Genomic DNA, 20,781 nt, shown 5'->3' with positions numbered 1-20,781 from the left:
TGGTTTAGTAAAAGTATGCGAGGCTATGGAATTGACTTAGTCTAGACGGCAAGTACATATGGTAGAAAAGCACCACTCAATGATGCCAGCGTCATAGACAACATGACAATTCGATATCCAATGTATTTCTGATTCAACAAGCTCATTGCTTCTTCATTAGAAGACTTTGTTAGGTTTTTCACGTTGTTTGAAGTATAACTGTATAATAATAGTAAATAAAAACAATTTTTAAAATTCCCACTAATAAAAGTTAAGATTTCTGCTTTTTCTTCTCCAAAGCAATTTGGGATCAAAATGTTCCTATGCAAAATGTCAATGCAAATCGCAGATGCTCACTCAAATTTGTAAATACTATTGTAATATATAAACAAAAGAAAGATTCACACGCAGACTCCAGAAACAGTACCGGGACAATAAGACCAGGTGTTCTGGAAGAGTGAACGTCTTCTGTTTCATCGAATAAACTAGCCATGTAACTTTTTGTCAATCAAATAAAATAATGCCACGTTCCCAAATAAGAGCATAATAAACAAGAACGGAAATATAAGGCATACCAACGAGCAGCAATCACTTTCAACTTATTTTCCCAATACGCCCGTCATAACGACCGTAAAACTTCCCATAAGCTTCAACATCCTGCATCTCTCAAAACTCAGAGTTATGAGTTTATCTATCAGTTGACGACGTGTTGCACGAAAATTGTGACTTTGGTAACAAGCAATGAATCATCTGCTATCCAGGGGTTTTACTTTTCTATCTTAGAAAATAAAAATGTTAATTGCATAATAAGCACAGAAAGGATCACGCACATCAGCTAATCATACCTGTGAATAGCTTTTTTGAAGAATGTTTCTATCATATAGAACATAACGACCAATACCTGCAGGTCACACAGGCCATATGTAACAAAAATGTCAAAGGACAGAATTACGTTTTACGAGTATTTTGTTTAACTTACCTACTGGGTGTGTATTCCCAAACATGTTATAGTCTGTTGCTACACTAGAACAGTTCCAGCGATTGTTTCTGAACTGATAACGACACTCTTTCATGCCCATCTGTACACCCTCCCCAATAGTCACTATAGCGTCGGGTCTTTTCCTACATATAGAGCGCTGTTTTGGTGCCAATCCTGGAATCTTATTACAGATGATGTTTGCGCGGAGGGCCACGACCTGCGAAAGTGCCCTGTAAAGAGAAAACATTTGTTTACTTTTAAAAAAATATTAGTGTTTTTGGTTTTTTATGGATTTTCATTGAGACATGAATATATATGAAATATATAAATCCTTAGATATTTTTAACAAATTGATAAACTAATTTTAACGACAAATAAAAAGCAGATAAAATGCACGAGAAAATATAATATTGATGTACTATATCGTTTAAAAGCAAATAAAATTATGTTAATGTATCTCGTCAATGGCAATACTCATATGGAAAATATCAGCTTCAGTGACGAAGGATTGTACTAAAGACACACAAGTAAACACCACCTTTTCAAACGTGTACAAATGAAATTAGATACAGTAGTGACAAGGTATTAATTAAACTGCAACAGACATTCTTTTTTTTTTCCTTTTTGGTCTCGCCTGTGATACTAAGCGCTAAACTAGATGAAACCTCGGAGGCGACTTAGAAAAATCGATATCGGTATAAATAAATGTCAAAATTCAGATGGGGGAGGTGCATTAACAAACATGTTCAAATATGTCGTAAAATGCGAAAACTGGAGCCGATATGTCTGGAATTAAAGAGTGTCTCTTTTGTACAGAAACCAGATGATCCCAGTGTACTACGTTCCATCCTGAAGCTACATTTCTGTAGAATTAATGATTATGAAACCCTCTCGTTATGTCGACATCAGAACGATAGGGTAGATGAGTATTGGAACAATTATGGAAACCCTTATCATGTCAGTAACTGAGCATGCTCAACTCCATATTGAATACTTCAATTATCGCTATTTCTAAAGGTCTAAGCAGTTTCAAATCCACGTAAAATGCAATCAACCTCATTATTGTACGATCAATGATGAATTGGCATCAATGTCCTGATATTTGAACTTCCTTGAACACACGGAGGTTTTAACTTTGTCATATTGACTTTGTTATGGACATAAATATACGTCGACAATACTACAATATTCTACCCGAAAAAATGCAATATAGTCAAAAGAAAAAAATAAGATGAATACAATCACGACATTCCTGCCATCCATGTTTTATACCTTTACAAAGTAATAATTACATGCATGATTTATACCAGAAAATATTAATTTAATAACTTAATTCAAACAACAGCAATTCTTTTGTTTAATGTTTTTAAGGTAAATTTAATTTCATGAATTATGTCAAAAACTAAAGCATACAACGTTGAAAAAAGAGAGATTCTAAAAAAAGTATATTAAACATTAAAGTGGGGTTTATTTGAACAAATTCCTTATTTTAATATATTCAATCAGATAAATTACACAATCATTTGAACAGTTGACACTCACCAAGTGTTCACCAGGAGAACTAAGAGTCCCTTAATGAGAACAAGAATAGTTACTGTCATCGTAGGAAACATGATTAATTATAAGCTGTTCGCTGGTTTCCCCGGATACGTATACCAATCTACCCGCAAGATCTTCTACACGTAAAAGGAGATATGTGTTCATGGTACTAAACTGGTGTAATGCAATTTGTTCAGGAACCATAAACTAAATGTAAATAAATAATCCACACTTAAATGCGATACAATCATAACAAGTTAACAACGGGAAGTATGGCCAGCATATCTTACTCATCACATAACTATAGTATAATTAAACTGTCTAGGACATCATCACGTCATAACAATAAGTGGAGCAACATCATCGATAATAAAAGCCTCCACGGATACACACTGTACATCATACGTAAGGGGTTAGCTTTAATTCCATTGCAACCTTCACAAATAGGCGACATTCCTTCCAATACATGGGCCATATCATAAAACTACACATCTATAGCGATCGGTATCTAAGACGAGACATCTTTAGGTGAATTCATGTAAGGTGTTGATGTTGTACGCTTCTAGAATCCTAGGCAGTCGATCAAATGACGCCTCCATAAAATATGTACTTTGTCACTCCTCAAGCATCAGTGGCGCTCCCTTTTAACAATTGTTAATAAAATTCTGATTTTGAAACTGTTAAAAACCCATTTTTGTGTGTATTGATATTATCTCTTATTTGTCATGATTTCCGACTCTAGCGATTACTGATTAAAATAATTTAGAATTCGAAATTTTAAGATATTTTCTGAGATATATTATTTTGTGATAAATGCTATCTTAAGTGAATATCTGTCGGTTGTGAACATTATGTTATAATAGATAGTCGAGGCGCCAAGCCTCTTCCTAAAAGCGCGCCTAATTGTAAAAATAATACCATCAAGAACACAACTTTAAATTACTTTACATAAAATATCTACCATATTGTTAGTTTCAAATATCCTGTCTCTAGCAATGCAGGATCTTCTTTCTCCATTTGATGACAACATCTCAGGATCGTTATCGGAACATTTGTTGTTATGACCTAATAAATCTGAATCGTTTTGGAGGTACATGTTACAGAAGGTATAAAAAGTACACGGTTTATGTCGATGAATACCACGTAGTTTTTTTTCTGTAGAAGCACCCGTTTGTGTTTTTATCTAACTCTATCTAACGCGGGACAATAAATTTATTATACAATTCACATATAAAACGTTCGTTCATCTTTATAATTTAAACAGAAAACGTTATAGAAATATGCCATTATTTAATACGTATTAACTTTGCTAACCGTTAAGTTCTTCTACCTCATGTAGTAGCCGCTGTGGTGTAGTTAGATACTGTGGGTGATCTCCTCGTCTCAAAACAACTCTAGATGTACTGTCTAAAGTTACACTAGTTTGATCAATACCTGTTATTTCCCCATCGCCTTAATTTCTTTATGTTAAGGAGTTAACTTCAAAGGTTTAAAATTTAGTGTGATTTGGCATGTTTAACACTTGAGTATTAAATCACTCTTGTCAAGTGGTTACTCGGTCTTACGAGGGTCATGATAGAGTACTGAAGAGTTCCACACACTATCAGATAGACGACAATACCCTGTCAGTCGGGATCCTCTCACCCGGACTTAACAAGAATTCTAATACCCAGAACAACATTACATTCGTAATTAATATAACACTTTCAGATTTAGTCGAGACAAGTATCTGTTCATACACATTAAAAACGTTGAATAAAATCCAACATTTATATTGAATTCCAATAATTATGTCTACCCTAAACTGTGTTAGACCAGGACCTCTATTTTTTCCTTTGAGGTTCTTCAATGATGTGGTTATGGTTTGAAACGAATGTGTCATCTTATTTAAACATTTAGGTTAAGTTGATTGACAGAGTCTACCCTTTATCTAATTATTCGCTTTGAAGAATACATACACACACATATATGTATATATAGACAATGTGTGTCGTCTTCTATCATTGCCTGTTATCAGCGCTATATACAATACTGTAATGATGTTTGAATGACATCTACAGACACATGTGATCATACAGTTCAGCTCTACTTATAAATCTCTTTAAGCACGGCACATTGGCTAATTTAGAATTGCCGTAAAATGTGTGCCACTAAAAGTTTCAGTGTCTATTCTGGTCGCCTATGGCCATTGCTGAGATTGTCATGGACATCTCAATTTTGCTAACCTCTCTTATTGATAATTGACCGTACGAACATATTGCTAGACAATTATTTAATGGATGGTTTTGGTTAAATCTGTTGCGACACATCAAATGTAATTCATTTCTGTTTTATAACTAACCAATCAACAAACCGCAATTCACAATGATAATATTACTGACAAAAATTACAATAAATCTTACTTAGATAAACATCCCTTTTACCAACCTGATCTTAGAAAAATTGTTGCAGACAAGGCCCAAAAACAATTTTATTTTAAAACAGTTCATAACTGACGTCGATAGTACATGTGAACGGTAAACATTTTAGATAAGTTTTGCAGTTGACAAACTTGACTAAAATGAAATCACAGGATAGTTGCATGCGTGACTGTAAATTTTCTGTAAAAGTCACTCTAGGACGGTTATTTTACAAACACCTATTATCTGTTTAAATACCCCCTATCATGGTGGCATAGCACTTTGAGAGCAAAGTATTTATTTAATAGGGTAACATGATCTGGGAGTACTGCTGGTTAAGAACAAAGCTTCCCTAACCAAGCTACCAACGGGTACCCATATATCATGCTTTGCTCTGATTTAATTATATCCGCTCTGTTCTAATTAGAACATTGAGGTTTAAAGATGCCTCCTTGCTAACTCGTAATGACAGTCGGTGATTGCTTGAACAGTCAAAGAATAGGAGAAATGAAATAGATAGCTATACATGGGGGAGCTACGACAAGATATTCCTACACAAATGGAGTCCTTTTACAACAAAACAATGATCATATTCTACGAGCGTATCTGTACATCTCGGAATGTTATCACTCACGTTTGAGAGAAGTGGAGATCCAGATAAAATATACCACATAGAATTTCCATATTTGGTCATAGATTATAAAGAAATAACAAAATGACGTCTCCCAATTACTCACAAGAAATTTCCGTAAACACAATAGGAGAGGTAGAGTATTCCCAGCAAGAACTTGGTGTGTCTGCTAGCTCCCATTGTCTTCTGTGTCTGTAGACATTCTCAGGTCATTCGACAACCTCTCTGGGAAACTCCGGGTGTATCAACTAATGTGGTTGAGTACAACGCTGATTAGTGCACAAATCCAATCAGACCTCAATACAATCTAATGCGAAAGAATCATCATATCGTATAGAGCCAGGATCCGAAAACTCGGCACAACAGTAATACAACTAGAGTAACGCCTCAATCCTTACATGGTCCCAACTGAAACAGACAGGGACAATCCGTTACACTGGTAACCTGTCCGTCTTTATGAAATGATCATGTTTGATTGGTTTAAACACTGACAGGTAGGCTGGTTTAAAAACGTCCTCTCCGCGTCAAATTATCATTGGAAGTCACGCTTAATTGAACACAAGTTACCTCCCCCTGGTGTGTATCCAATATGACAGTGTAAGATACGCTTGGGTCCTCTGTCGTTACATTACCAGTCAGAGTAAACATACCTACATATCGTGTATCGCTCACCTCAAATGCATGTTTATCGGCTAAGTCAAGCATGGCGTTTTATTTCCTAACTGTTCCCCTTACAATGATAGCTAAACTTAATCTAGGTTTGTCGATCTGTCACCGAAACGAAGTGAAGAAAGATGTGATAGCTGGGATATTGCTGTACTCTACAGAATTATAAACAGGCGGACAATCTTTAAAGTGTTTTATTAGTCTCTGTGCCAATACGACTTGATAATATTGGTTTCCGTTGAATATATACACATATATTGAAACATTATTGCAAAATGTATCCGTGGGCTATATCGGCTACAAACTTTTGATAGAATGTCTGTGTATAGGTATTTTGTATTGTGATCTTGTGTCCATTAATTATTGAGGTTAAAAGTTTGTTTCATTAAAGGGATTTATCTAATTCGGATCTAATTAATGTTTTTCCCCAAAAAAAAGTATTTACAGCCGTCCTAATGTAATATATTCCAGAACCAACATGCGTTCATACATTGCTGATCTACATGTAGTCCCTTTTCATTCTGATTATGATAATGTATTGACGAGGCTGGTTATATAATACCGACGTATTTTTATTCACTTTATTTTGATGATATTAATTATAAATGTGTTTTAGTCGCTGTGTAAGAATACACATATAGCATATTAATGAATCTGTTTTTTAATATGGCTACTTTGTATATAAAATATATAAAGTATATACATGTATATAAAATCATAATATGCTTAAATATCATATCTAATTAAGATTAATATTTGATGCAAATGAAAAATACGTTCTCATAACAGATACAATAATAGAAATAAGAGTATCAATGTCTAATATATCTCTACTAACAAGCATACTTTTCACTGATGTTGGTTAGCTTATTTGTTGTCCTTTCCATGGTAATACACACGTATTAACACAAGTTGCATCCAAGAAATGCTTCCACTATTTGTTCACTAGATGCTTTGAAAAGAATAATTTATTCGCACTTGTGCACGCTTAGACAATACATCGTGCGTAACCTCCATGCTTGATCACATCTTTTTGTTTCAAACGTAAATTATCATACATATTTACCAAACATTGTTAACAGATCGACTTCTTCTACAGCTTTCGAATCAGAATATCAACATGCTTAAGTTCAAACCCCAAGTGGAACGTCACTTTTAAAAACAAATTGCAAGAAAATCATTATAGTTATTATGTACATTATTGAGGGAAATACATTTGTAAATCCATTTTATGGACCCCAATGGAAAAAAACGCTTTTTTGGGAAATCCTACGATATATGTACTTTTGTCTTTATTGATAATTATAAGTAGCTGATACATTAAAGATATAGCTAACAACTTATTACTGATTACGTATAACATGTTATATGTTTAATGTAATATATTTATTATTATTATTATGACACTTAGAAATTAGTAAATAAAAGTGACATTTCTAAGTTAATTTCATAGAAAAAATTTGAAGATATGATGTTAAGGTGATACCTTCTCTATTCACAACATTAATCAATACTCAATAAAAATGGAACATTGATTGGTAGGATTCTGTCGGTAAATTAATAGGTAAGCTTTCGATTGGTCGGACTAAGTGGGTAGGCTATTAAGTGGTTGTTTTCCGTCCATCAATTATTACGAAGGATATTGATTGGTCGGATTCTTTATTTGTGTTAATAGATAGGATAGCTATTGGTAGGATCTATATGTAAATTAAAATGTATAATTTCGATTGGTTAGAATCTGTATATAAATTAAATGTAGAAATTGCTTGGTAGGATAATTCTGTTTATCTATTATTAGTAAGAATCTTGGTTGGTTATATTCTGTATAAAGTAGGAATCTGGAAATAAGTAAATAGGTATGATATGGAATGGTTATATTCTCCATATAAATAAATAAATACAATATAGATTTATTAAATTCTGTATATAAATTATAACGTAGGATTTCGAATAGGTTGATATCGGTATATATTAATAGCAACAACATGTTAACATAATCATAATCCAAACTCGAATTATAAAAACGAAAAGGGTAAAACACAAAAAGAATGATTTGCCTACAGATATCTGCAAAAAGTTCAAGAAGAAGACGACTAGGTGTTCAGGAAAAGTAAGCGTTTTCTGCTATATCGAACCAAGAAGGAGAATATTTCTTAATTAGACATCTATGACGACCGTAACTCCTTCCCATCTCTTTCATCAACCATCAGGTATGACAGTGACTGGTTGGATTCTGCATTTAAACTCGTAGATGGGATATAGATTAACTGGTTTATGTAGATGTATTATGTGCACTGGTAGGTTCCTACATAAATTAATTAATAGGATACTGATTAGTAGGATTCTAAATATCAGTTTATAGGTAGGATATCGATAAGTAAAATTATCCACGTGAATTAATCAGTATAAAATCGATTGTTTGATAAGATTCAATACCATCTTCATAAAAACCTTTTATTTTATAAGAAACTCTTATTTTTCCACTCACCAGATCCATTTTAAACTCGAAAAAATACGCTCTCGTTCTCTATTATGAGAACTTTCTTTTCCAAGAAATTTGAATGGTGGTAGAAATATATGGTTGTGAACTATACTGACCCACATTTCGTGAAAATTACATCCAAATCAAAGAAGAAATATACCTTCAAACAGACTATATCTCTACATGTATGGTGCGCCCTTCTGTTAGCTATATGATAAGCGTGATTGTTCTAATTTCGCTAATGTTAAATTTCTGGATAGCAACATCACTGCGTTCCCAACCAATGATGCTAACATGTCACAATTGATTCGATTTTCAAGGGCCTGCTCCCATTAACACGATTTTCAGGCAAGAAGTCTCAATTGCATTGACCAACATTTTCATGAAGCAGAAGACGCTTACTCTTCCTGAACATCTGTTATTATTTCCCTTTTACTTTTTCAGAAGTCTCCGTGCATATCTTTCTTTTATTAATATTTTTACATGGTTTTAATAAGTTTCAGTTTGGATTATGATTATGTCGACATGTAGGTATTTTCGTTTTGTTTTTCGATTGGTAGGATACCGTAAATGAATAATCAATTGATATGATTCTATCTATGATTGAATAGGTAAGGACTCGATTTGTAGGATTCTGTTGATAAATGAATAGGAAAGATTTTTGTCGATCGCATTCTGAATTCAAAGTAATATATATGACATTGATTGATCATGTTCTGTTTATAAATTAGTAGGCATTATATCGATTTGTATATTTCTATATATGAATTAATAGAAAGTATATTGAATGTTTGGAGTATGTATATCAGTCAACAAGAAGGACTATGATTGGTAGGATTCTGACTATAAATATATGAAATCGATTAGTTAGATTCTGTTAATAGATTAATATATATGAATTCAATTGGTTAGATTCCCGATTTCATCTAATAGGTAGGATATGGATTAATAGGATTCTGGGAATAAATTAATAGACAGGGTTTCGATTGGTATGATGGCATACATAAACTCTTAAGCAGGATTTCGATTCCTAGTATGATATATACAAACTGAAAAGTTGGGTTTCGAATCAAAGGTTCTGTATATGAATTAAAAAGGATAATTTCGGTAGGGTAGTGGTCCCTATCTTTGTTATGAACCAATAGACAGGATATCGATAGAAGCACACAAACAAGTACATCTTACTTTTAAGTGTATCACCTCCTAGGAACGAATAGAAGGTCAATGGACATAAAAAAGACAATAAACTGTTGAGACGATGACAGAAATACACGGCATCAATGGTCACAGGTATAGATGTACTCGCAACTGTATAAAGGCACTTGGAATACGACCAAGTGTACTAGATATCCACACGGATTTATTACTACGATAGAAACACATTTACATTATTTTGTACCGAAGTTTTTTCATTAGCAGTCTCTTCATCTTGATAACAGACAAAATTTGGGTAGTTGTAAATGTCCTCAACAAGGCTATTATCTTCCAATAGGAGATATGGATTGAATAATATACTTGCTTTTCGCACCTGTGGTCTCTTAATAAAGACATCACCGTAATACGAGTTGGCGGAGGTAAGCACTTTCTGAGGTCACGTGTAAACAGGTAATAAAGAGGTGATTGAGTGAGGGGTTGTATGACACTATACGCATGGTCAAGGAAACTGGTTTATCAATATACAAACAGCTCGTAAAGCGATCCCTTAAAATATGCACACATACCTGAACACACCAAAAGTAGTATTGAGATATTCAAGCTATTTGACATCTCATTAATGAATAATATATCTGATGTTCAAGGCAGTAAACTCGAAAGATATCATCATACATTTAGTGGGAAAGTTGTATATAATAGTTTACTAAAAGCCTTCAGGCAAATTACATTTTAGTGTGTACTAGTCTGAACCCGTAACTTACCAGACGAGAGTATAGTTATAAAATTAAGTGTTGGAAATATGAATAAAAGTATCGGAATTAGGAAAACTAACACACACTTTGGGACAATAATTACCTTTGATGACTGGGTTTCAAATTTGTATCAACGACCTTTCATATATCGATGAAATAACAACCTGTAAATAAAACCATGACAGAAACATATAAAAACTGATACGAGGACCATTTAAAACATATACGGGTGAAACAGCGTGTTCGCAAGGGAAAGCGTCCACTGATTCGTTTAATAAAAACCACTTAATCAAACACGTGATGTCACTCAATAAGAGTTGATGACTAGGCCAAAGGCTATTATAACGAATATTGAAAGGTCAAACCCAATTTCACACAAGCAAAACCAAATAAGATAATTTTATTGATCATAAAATTTGTCCATAGTTTCCATCCTCAACCTACATCACGCGAAAATATTTGTTGTTATATAGCAACAGAACTCTATCCAGAAACACATAAACTGTTTCAAAGGTGGGATTACTTCACTTATACCATAGTTTAGAGAATCAGCGCCATCCATCTATTCTGCGCCAACAATCCATCATCTACCATTCCACCAACCAGAACTATCAAAGAACCCAATCTGCCATGATGTGCCATGATGTGTGCTTACCTCATATCTTAATACTGACTAAAGATTTACCATATTAGGAGAAAGAGATATATCGATATTCCGTAAAGGACATGAAATAAAATTGAGAGGTAAGCCTATTGACAAAGTCGTATCTAAACCATGTGCATACCTGTGAAAATCACACAACATAAATGGTCTTCGTAATGACCAAATAAACAGGACAAGGTTCCATTGACCTGACTTATATGTAATACTGGTTTTTGAAATTGTGATACTTTTTTCTCCATTTTAGCTAAATACTTACACACGTGATGTGTGGCGAAAAGCTGAAACGTTTTGAAGGATATATTAGAGCAATGGGTTGATACTTAACACATGTAAGTACATCCCATAATAATTCGCTAATATCGCATAAAAAAGAAAAAAAAACAAACAAGAAGCATGGATTATAAGTTAAGTCAAAATAGATACCAGTGAAATGTGTTCATAAAAACCATTGCAATTGAAGAAAGAAATTCCAGAGATATATCGGACTATCAATATAATATTATACATAATTCTATTGAGATAACTCCGTTAGATTGATATATTAAAACAACATTTTCAATCACTTATTGTACATAAAGAGAAGATCTCTACCAATAAGTAAGTTCTGAGATGACAGGAAAGTCAAAGAAAAGGCTGTAGTGAGTTGATATAAGGCTTTATCTCATTAAAAATGTTTCTAAAGGGACGGTATCAATATAGCTAAACCCAAACACCTATAACATCATCATTTCCATAGACCATTCTTCGTGTCCGCATTAAATTTCAAAGCCTATCCAATGTATATCCTTTCCAGCCATGTAACGCCAAGTGTTGTAAGTAGTCTTTTTTAAAATCCTAGACGTTGAACATAACACAAACCTGAATGTTTTCACCTCACTTCACTGGTTGATTTGAGCTTTATTGAGCGTTGTCACAAAGGGTCTGCTGGTAAAGAGCGGGACTAGTGTCTCTACAGCCCTACACTCATCGGGACAAGATCAAAGGAAACATACCTCGGTTTGTAACGCCCATAGTTGAACGCTAGGCCTGCGCCAAGCTATAGAAAAGGACTGGTGCTCAAAAGGCATTTACGACGTAACACGAATGCATTAAAACGTAGGTGTACAACCATGGAGCTCAGTTAAACTCTATATTCTACAGGGGGTGTTTAATATGGTGTAACGTCTGATATGGATTGATATTATGATTTTGTTTTATTAGGTCTTACAAAGGATTATTCTTTATAAAAGTTTTTCTGTGCCTGACCTCAAAAGGTGAAAAGTGTTAATGCACTTTATTACGTCTCGACATTGTCATATTTCCAAATGTTTAAAAATGTATGACGTCACTGTGGTTTATACCACTTCATCTCACAATAATGTACACTCTACTATGTTTTATACCACTTCATCTCACACTAGCGTACACTGTACTGTGTTTTATACCACTTCATCTCACACCAGTGTACACTGTACTGTGTTTCATACCACTTCACCTGACACTAGTGTACACTGTACTGTGTTTAAACCACTTCACTTCACACTAGTGTATACCGTACTGTGTTTTATACCACTTCATCTCAAAAAAATGTACACTGTACTGTGTTTTATACCACTTCATCTCACACTATCGTACACTGTACTGTGTTTCATATCATTTCACCTCACACTAGTGTACACTTTAATGAGTTTTATACCACTTCACTTCACACTAGTGTATACTGTACTGTGTTGATATCACTTCACCTCACACAAGTATGTACTCTACGGTTTTATACCACTTCACCTCAGATTAGTGTACACTGCAATGTGTTTATACCACTTCACTTGACACTAGTGTACACTGTACTGTGTTTCATACCACTTCACCTCACACTACTGTACACTATAACGTGTTTTGTACCACTTCACCTCACACTAGTGTACACTCTACTGTGTTTCATACCACTTCACCTGACACTAGTGTACACTGTACTACTGTTTTTTATACCACTTCATCTCACACTAGCGTACACTGTACTGTGTTTCATATCATTTCACCTCACATTAGTGTACATTTTAATGAGTTTTATACCACTTCACTTCACACTAGTGTATACTGTACTGTGTTTATATCACTTCACCTCACACAAGTGTGTACTCTACTGCTTTTATACCACTTCACCTCAGATTAGTGTACACTGCAATGTGTTTCATACCACTTCATCTCACACTAGTGTACACTTTAATGAATGTTATACCACTTCACCTCACACTAGTGTACACTGTACTGTGTTTGTTACCACATCACACTAGTGTACGCTGTACTGTGTTTTATACCACTTCACCTCACACTAGTGTACACTGTACATTGTTTGATACCACTTCACCTCACACTTGTGTACACTGTACTGTGTTTGTTACCACCTCACATTAATATACATTGTACTGTGTTTTATACCACTTCACCGCACACTAGTGTACACTTTAATGAGTTTTATACCACTTCATCTCACAATAATGTTCACTGTACTGTGTTTTATACCACTTCATCTCACACTAGCGTAAACAGTACTGTGTTTGATACCACTTCACCTCACACTACTGTACACTTTAATGAGTTTTATACCACTTCAACTCACACTAGTGTACACTGTACTGTGTTTGATACCACTTCACCTCACACTAGTGTACACTGTACTGTGTTTGATACCACTTCACCTGACACTAGTGTACACTGTACTGTGTTTATACCACTTCATTTCACACTAGTGTATACTGTATTGTGTTTTATACCACTTCATCTCACACTAGCGTACACTGTACTGTGTTTCATATCATTTCAGCTCACATAAGTGTACACTTTAATGAGTTTTATACCACTTCACTTCACACTAGTGTATACTGTACTGTGTTTATATCACTTCACCTCACACAAGTGTGTACTCTACTGTTTTTATACCACTTCACCTCAGATTAGTGTACAATACACTGTGTTCTATACAACTTCACCTTACACTAGTGTACAATGTATTGTGTTTTATACCACTTCACCTGACATTAATGTATACTGTAATGTGTTTAAAACCACTTCATTTCACTCTAATGTACACTCTATTGTGTTCTATACCACTTCACCTCACACTAGTGTACACTGTATTTTTTTTACATCACCTCACATTAGTGTACACTGTAATTTGTTTATATCACTTCACCGCACACAAGTGTGTACTCTACTGTTTTTTATACCACTTCACCTCACACTAGTGTACACTGTAATTTGTTTATATCACTTCACCTAACACAAGTGTACACTGTATTGTGTTTTATACTACCTCACACTAGTGTACACTGTACTGTGTTTATATCACTTCACCTCACACAAGTTTGTACTCTACTGTGTTTGATACCACTTCACCTCACACTAGTGTACACTGTAATTTGTTTTATACCACTTCACTTCACACTAGTGTACACTGTAATGTATTTTATACCACTTCACTTCACCCTAGTGTACACTTTTATACCACTTCATCTCACAATAATGTACACTGTACTGTGTTTTATACCACTTCATCTCCCACTAGCGTACACTGTACAGTGTTTGATACCACTTCACCTCACACTACTGTACACTTTAATGAGTTTATACCACTTCACCTCACACTAGTGTACACTGTACTGTGTTTGATACCACTTCACCTCACACTAGTGTACACTGTACTGTGTTTCATACCACTTCACCTGACACTAGTGTACACTATAACGTGTTTTGTACCACTTCACCTCACACTAGTGTATACTGTACTGTGTTTCATACCACTTCACCTCACACTAGTGTACACTGTAATGTGTTTTATACCACTTCATCTCACACTAGCGTACACTGTACTGTGTTTGATACCACTTCACCTCACACTACTGTACACTTTAATGAGTTTTATACCACTTCACCTCACACTAGTGTACACTGTACTGTGTTTGATACCACTTCACCTCACACTAGTGTACACTGTACTGTGTTTGATACCACTTCACCTGACACTAGTGTACACTGTACTGTGTTTATACCACTTCATTTCACACTAGTGTATACTGTATTGTGTTTTATACCACTTCATCTCACACTAGCGTACACTGTACTGTGTTTTATACCACATCACCTCACACTAGTGTACACTGTAATGTGTTTTATACCACTTCACCTCACACTTGAGTACACTGTAAGTTTTTATACCACTTCACCTCACACTAGTGTACACTGTAATGTGTTTTATACCACTTTACACTAGTGTACACTGAAATGTGTTTTCTACCACTTCACCTGACACTAGCGTACACTGTATTGTGTTTTATACCACATCACCTCACACTAGTATACACTTAATGTACCACTTCACTACTGTAATGTGTTTAAATCACTTCATTTCACACAAGTGTGTACTCTATGTGTTTATTTCACCTATACCACTTCACCTCACACTAGTGTACACTGTATTTTTTTTTACATCACCTCACATTAGTGTACACTGTAATTTGTTTATATCACTTCACCGCACACAAGTGTGTACTCTACTGTTTTTTATACCACTTCACCTCACACTAGTGTACACTGTAATTTGTTTATATCACTACAACTAACACAAGTGTACACTGTATTGTGTTTTATACTACCTCACACTAGTGTACACTGTACTGTGTTTATATCACTTCACCTCACACAAGTTTGTACTCTACTGTGTTTGATACCACTTCACCTCACACTAGTGTACACTGTAATGTGTTTGTTACCACCTCACACTAATATACACTGTAATTTATTTTATACCACTTCACTTCACCCTAGTGTACACTTTTATACCACTTCATCTCACAATAATGTACACTGTACTGTGTTTTATACCACTTCACCTCACAATAGTGTACACTGTAATGTGTTTGATACCACTTCACCTCACACTACTGTACACTTTAATGAGTTTATACCACTTCACCTCACACTAGTGTACACTGTACTGTGCTTGATACCACTTCACCTCACCCTAGTGTACACTGTACTGTGTTTCATACCACTTCACCTCACACTACTGTACACTATAACGTGTTTTGTACCACTTCACCTCACACTAGTGTACACTCTACTGTGTTTCATACCACTTCACCTGACACTAGTGTACACTGTACTACTGTTTTTTATACCACTTCATCTCACACTAGCGTACACTGTACTGTGTTTCACATCATTTCACCTCACATTAGTGTACATTTTAATGAGTTTTATACCACTTCACTTCACACTAGTGTATACTGTACTGTGTTTATATCACTTCACCTCACACAAGTGTGTACTCTACTGCTTTTATACCACTTCACCTCAGATTAGTGTACACTGCAATGTGTTTATACCACTTCACCTGACACTAGTGTACACTGTAATGTGTTTCATACCACTTCACCTCACACTAGTGTACACTTTAATGAGTGTTATACCACTTCACCTCAAACTAGTGTACACTGTACTGTGTTTGTTACCACATCACACTAGTGTACACTGTACTGTGTTTTATACCACTTCACCTCACACTACTGTGCACTGCACTGTGTTTTATACCACCTCACGATAGTGTACGCTGTACTGTGTTTTATACCATCTCACACTAGTGTACACTGTACTGTGTTTTATACCACCTCACACTAGTGTACACTGTTTTGTGTTTTATACCACCTCACACTAGTGCACACTGTAATGTGTTTTATACCACCTCACACTAGTGTACACTGTAATGTGTTTATACCACCTCACACTAGTGTGCACTGTAATGTGTTTTATACCACCTCACACTAGTGTACACGGTAATGTGTTTTATACCACCTCACACTAGTGTATACTGTACTGTGTTTTATACCACCTCACACTAGTGTACACTGTACTGTGTTTTATACCACCTCACACTAGTGTACACTAGTGTTTTGTATCATACACTAGTGTCAGACTGACTGTGTTTAAATTGTATCATCACACTAGTGTAGACTGACTGGTGGTGTTAACATTGTATCACTAGGTGGTGTTACTTGTATCATACAGGTACTCTGACTTACAATAGTGTCATACACTTCACTGACTGGTGGTGTTAAATTGTATCATACAGGTGTCAGACTGACTGGTGGTGTTAAATTGTATCATACAGGTGTCAGACTGACTGGTGGTGTTCAGGGCTGGAAACATCGGAGGCTACAGAGATTGTATCATACAGGTGTCAGACTGACTGGTGGTGTTAAATTGTATCATACAGGTGTCAGACTGACTGGTGGTGTTAAATTGTATCATACAGGTGTCAGACTGACTGGTGGTGTTAAATTGTATCATACAGGTGTCAGACTGACTGGTGGTGTTAAATTGTATCATACAGGTGTCAGACTGACTGGTGGTGTTAAATTGTATCATACAGGTGTCAGACTGACTGGTGGTGTTAAATTGTACACACAACCGGTCAAATTGTACAGGTGTCAGACTGACTGGTGGTGTTAAATTGTATCATACAGGTGTCAGACTGACTGGTGGTGTTAAATTGTATCATACAGGTGTCAGACTGACTGGTGGTGTTAAATTGTATCATACAGGTGTCAGACTGACTGGTGGTGTTAAATTGTATCATACAGGTGTCAGACTGACTGGTGTGTTAAATTGTATCATACAGGTGTCAGACTGACTGGTGGTGTTAAATTGTATCATACAGGTGTCAGACTGACTGGTGGTGTTAAATTGTATCATACAGGTGTCAGACTGACTGGTGGTGTTAAATTGTATCATACAGGTGTCAGACTGACTGGTGGTGTTAAATTGTATCTGGAATCATCTGGTGGTGTTAAATTGTATCATACAGGTGTCAGACTGACTGGTGGTGTTAAATTGTATCATACAGGTGTCAGACTGACTGGTGGTGTTAAATTGTATCATACAGGTGTCAGACTGACTGGTGGTGTTAAATTGTATCATACAGGTGTCAGACTGACTGGTGGTGTTAAATTGTATCATACAGGTGTCAGACTGACTGGTGGTGTTAAATTGTATCATACAGGTGTCAGACTGACTGGTGGTGTTAAATTGTATCATACAGGTGTCAGACTGACTGGTGGTGTTAAATTGTATCATACAGGTGTCAGACTGACTGGTGGTGTTAAATTGTATCATACAGGTGTCAGACTGACTGGTGGTGTTAAATTGTATCATACAGGTGTCAGACTGACTGGTGGTGTTAAATTGTATCATACAGGTGTCAGACTGACTGGTGGTGTTAAATTGTATCATACAGGTGTCAGACTGACTGGTGGTGTTAAATTGTATCATACAGGTGTCAGACTGACTGGTGGTGTTAAATTGTATCATACAGGTGTCAGACTGACTGGTGGTGTTAAATTGTATCATACAGGTGTCAGACTGACTGGTGGTGTTAAATTGTATCATACAGGTGTCAGACTGACTGGTGGTGTTAAATTGTATCATACAGGTGTCAGACTGACTGGTGGTGTTAAATTGTATCATACAGGTGTCAGACTGACTGGTGGTGTTAAATTGTATCATACAGGTGTCAGACTGACTGGTGGTGTTAAATTGTATCATACAGGTGTCAGACTGACTGGTGGTGTTAAATTGTATCATACAGGTGTCAGACTGACTGGTGGTGTTAAATTGTATCATACAGGTGTCAGACTGACTGGTGGTGTTAAATTGTATCATACAGGTGTCAGACTGACTGGTGGTGTTAAATTGTATGATACAGGTGTCAGACTGACTGGTGGTGTTAAATTGTATCATACAGGTGTCAGACTGACTGGTGGTGTTAAATTGTATCATACAGGTGTCAGACTGACTGGTGGTGTTAAATTGTATCATACAGGTGTCAGACTGACTGGTGGTGTTAAATTGTATCATACCGGTGTCAGACTGACTGGTGGTGTTAAATTGTATCATACAGGTGTCAGACTGACTGGTGGTGTTAAATTGTATCATACAGGTGTCAGACTGACTGGTGGTGTTAAATTGTATCATACAGGTGTCAGACTGACTGGTGGTGTTAAATTGTATCATACAGGTGTCAGACTGACTGGTGGTGTTAAATTGTATCATACAGGTGTCAGACTGACTGGTGGTGTTAAATTGTGTCATGACTGGTGGTGTTAAATACATACAGGTGTCAGACTGACTGGTGGTGTTAAATTGTATCATACAGGTGTCAGACTGACTGGTGGTGTTAAATTGTATGTCATACAGGTGTCAGACTGACTGGTGGTGTTAAATTGTATCATACAGGTGTCAGACTGACTGGTGGTGTTAAATTGTATCATACAGGTGTCAGACTGACTGGTGGTGTTAAATTGTATCATACAGGTGTCACAGGTGTCAGACTGACTGGTGGTGTTAAATTGTATCATACAGGTGTCAGACTGACTGGTGGTGTTAAATTGTATCATACAGGTGTCAGACTGACTGGTGGTGTTAAATTGTATCATACAGGTGTCAGACTGACTGGTGGTGTTAAATTGTATCATACAGGTGTCAGACTGACTGGTGGTGTTAAATTGTATCATACAGGTGTCAGACTGACTGGTGGTGTTAAATTGTATCATACAGGTGTCAGACTGACTGGTGGTGTTAAATTGGTGTTAAATTACAGGTGTCAGACTGACTGGTGGTGTTAAATTGTATCATACAGGTGTCAGACTGACTGGTGGTGTTAAATTGTATCATACAGGTGTCAGACTGACTGGTGGTGTTAAATTGTATCATACAGGTGTCAGACTGACTGGTGGTGTTAAATTGTATCATACAGGTGTCAGACTGACTGGTGGTGTTAAATTGTATCATACAGGTGTCAGACTGACTGGTGGTGTTAAATTGTATCATACAGGTGTCAGACTGACTGGTGGTGTTAAATTGTATCATACAGGTGTCAGACTGACTGGTGGTGTTAAATTGTATCATACAGGTGTCAGACTGACTGGTGGTGTTAAATTGTATCATACAGGTGTCAGACTGACTGGTGGTGTTAAATTGTATCATACAGGTGTCAGACTGACTGGTGGTGTTAAATTGTATCATACAGGTGTCAGACTGACTGGTGGTGTTAAATTGTATCATACAGGTGTCAGACTGACTGGTGGTGTTAAATTGTATCATACAGGTGTCAGACTGACTGGTGGTGTTAAATTGTATCATACAGGTGTCAGACTGACTGGTGGTGTTAAATTGTATCATACAGGTGTCAGACTGACTGGTGGTGTTAAATTGTATCATACAGGTGTCAGACTGACTGGTGGTGTTAAATTGTATCATACAGGTGTCAGACTGACTGGTGGTGTTAAATTGTATCATACAGGTGTCAGACTGACTGGTGGTGTTAAATTGTATCATACAGGTGTCAGACTGACTGGTGGTGTTAAATGGTAACATCGGAGGCTACAGAGATTGTATCATACAGGTGTCAGACTGACTGGTGGTGTTAAATTGTATCATACAGGTGTCAGACTGACTGGTGGTGTTAAATTGTATCATACAGGTGTCAGACTGACTGGTGGTG

At 36.0% G+C, this 20,781-nt stretch overlaps 1 protein-coding gene across 1 annotated transcript in view; it reads right to left on the bottom strand.

Moving 5' to 3' along the window:
- Window positions 1-20,781, bottom strand: part of LOC132560323 (protein Wnt-7b-like) — a 106,759-nt gene that overhangs the window by 30,881 nt on the left and 55,097 nt on the right. The window contains exon 2 of the mRNA XM_060224996.1: window positions 959-1,188. Coding sequence (XP_060080979.1) covers window positions 959-1,188 — 230 coding nt within the window. The remainder of the gene's footprint in view (window positions 1-958; window positions 1,189-20,781) is intronic.

This window comes from Ylistrum balloti, unplaced genomic scaffold (assembly GCF_031769215.1).
Source record: "Ylistrum balloti isolate Yb309-2 unplaced genomic scaffold, AGI_CSIRO_Ybal_v1 Utg371048, whole genome shotgun sequence".
NCBI lineage: Eukaryota > Metazoa > Mollusca > Bivalvia > Pectinida > Pectinidae > Ylistrum > Ylistrum balloti.
The sequence above is the reverse complement of the archived record's forward strand: the minus strand, read 5'-3'. Positions and strand labels throughout refer to the sequence as shown.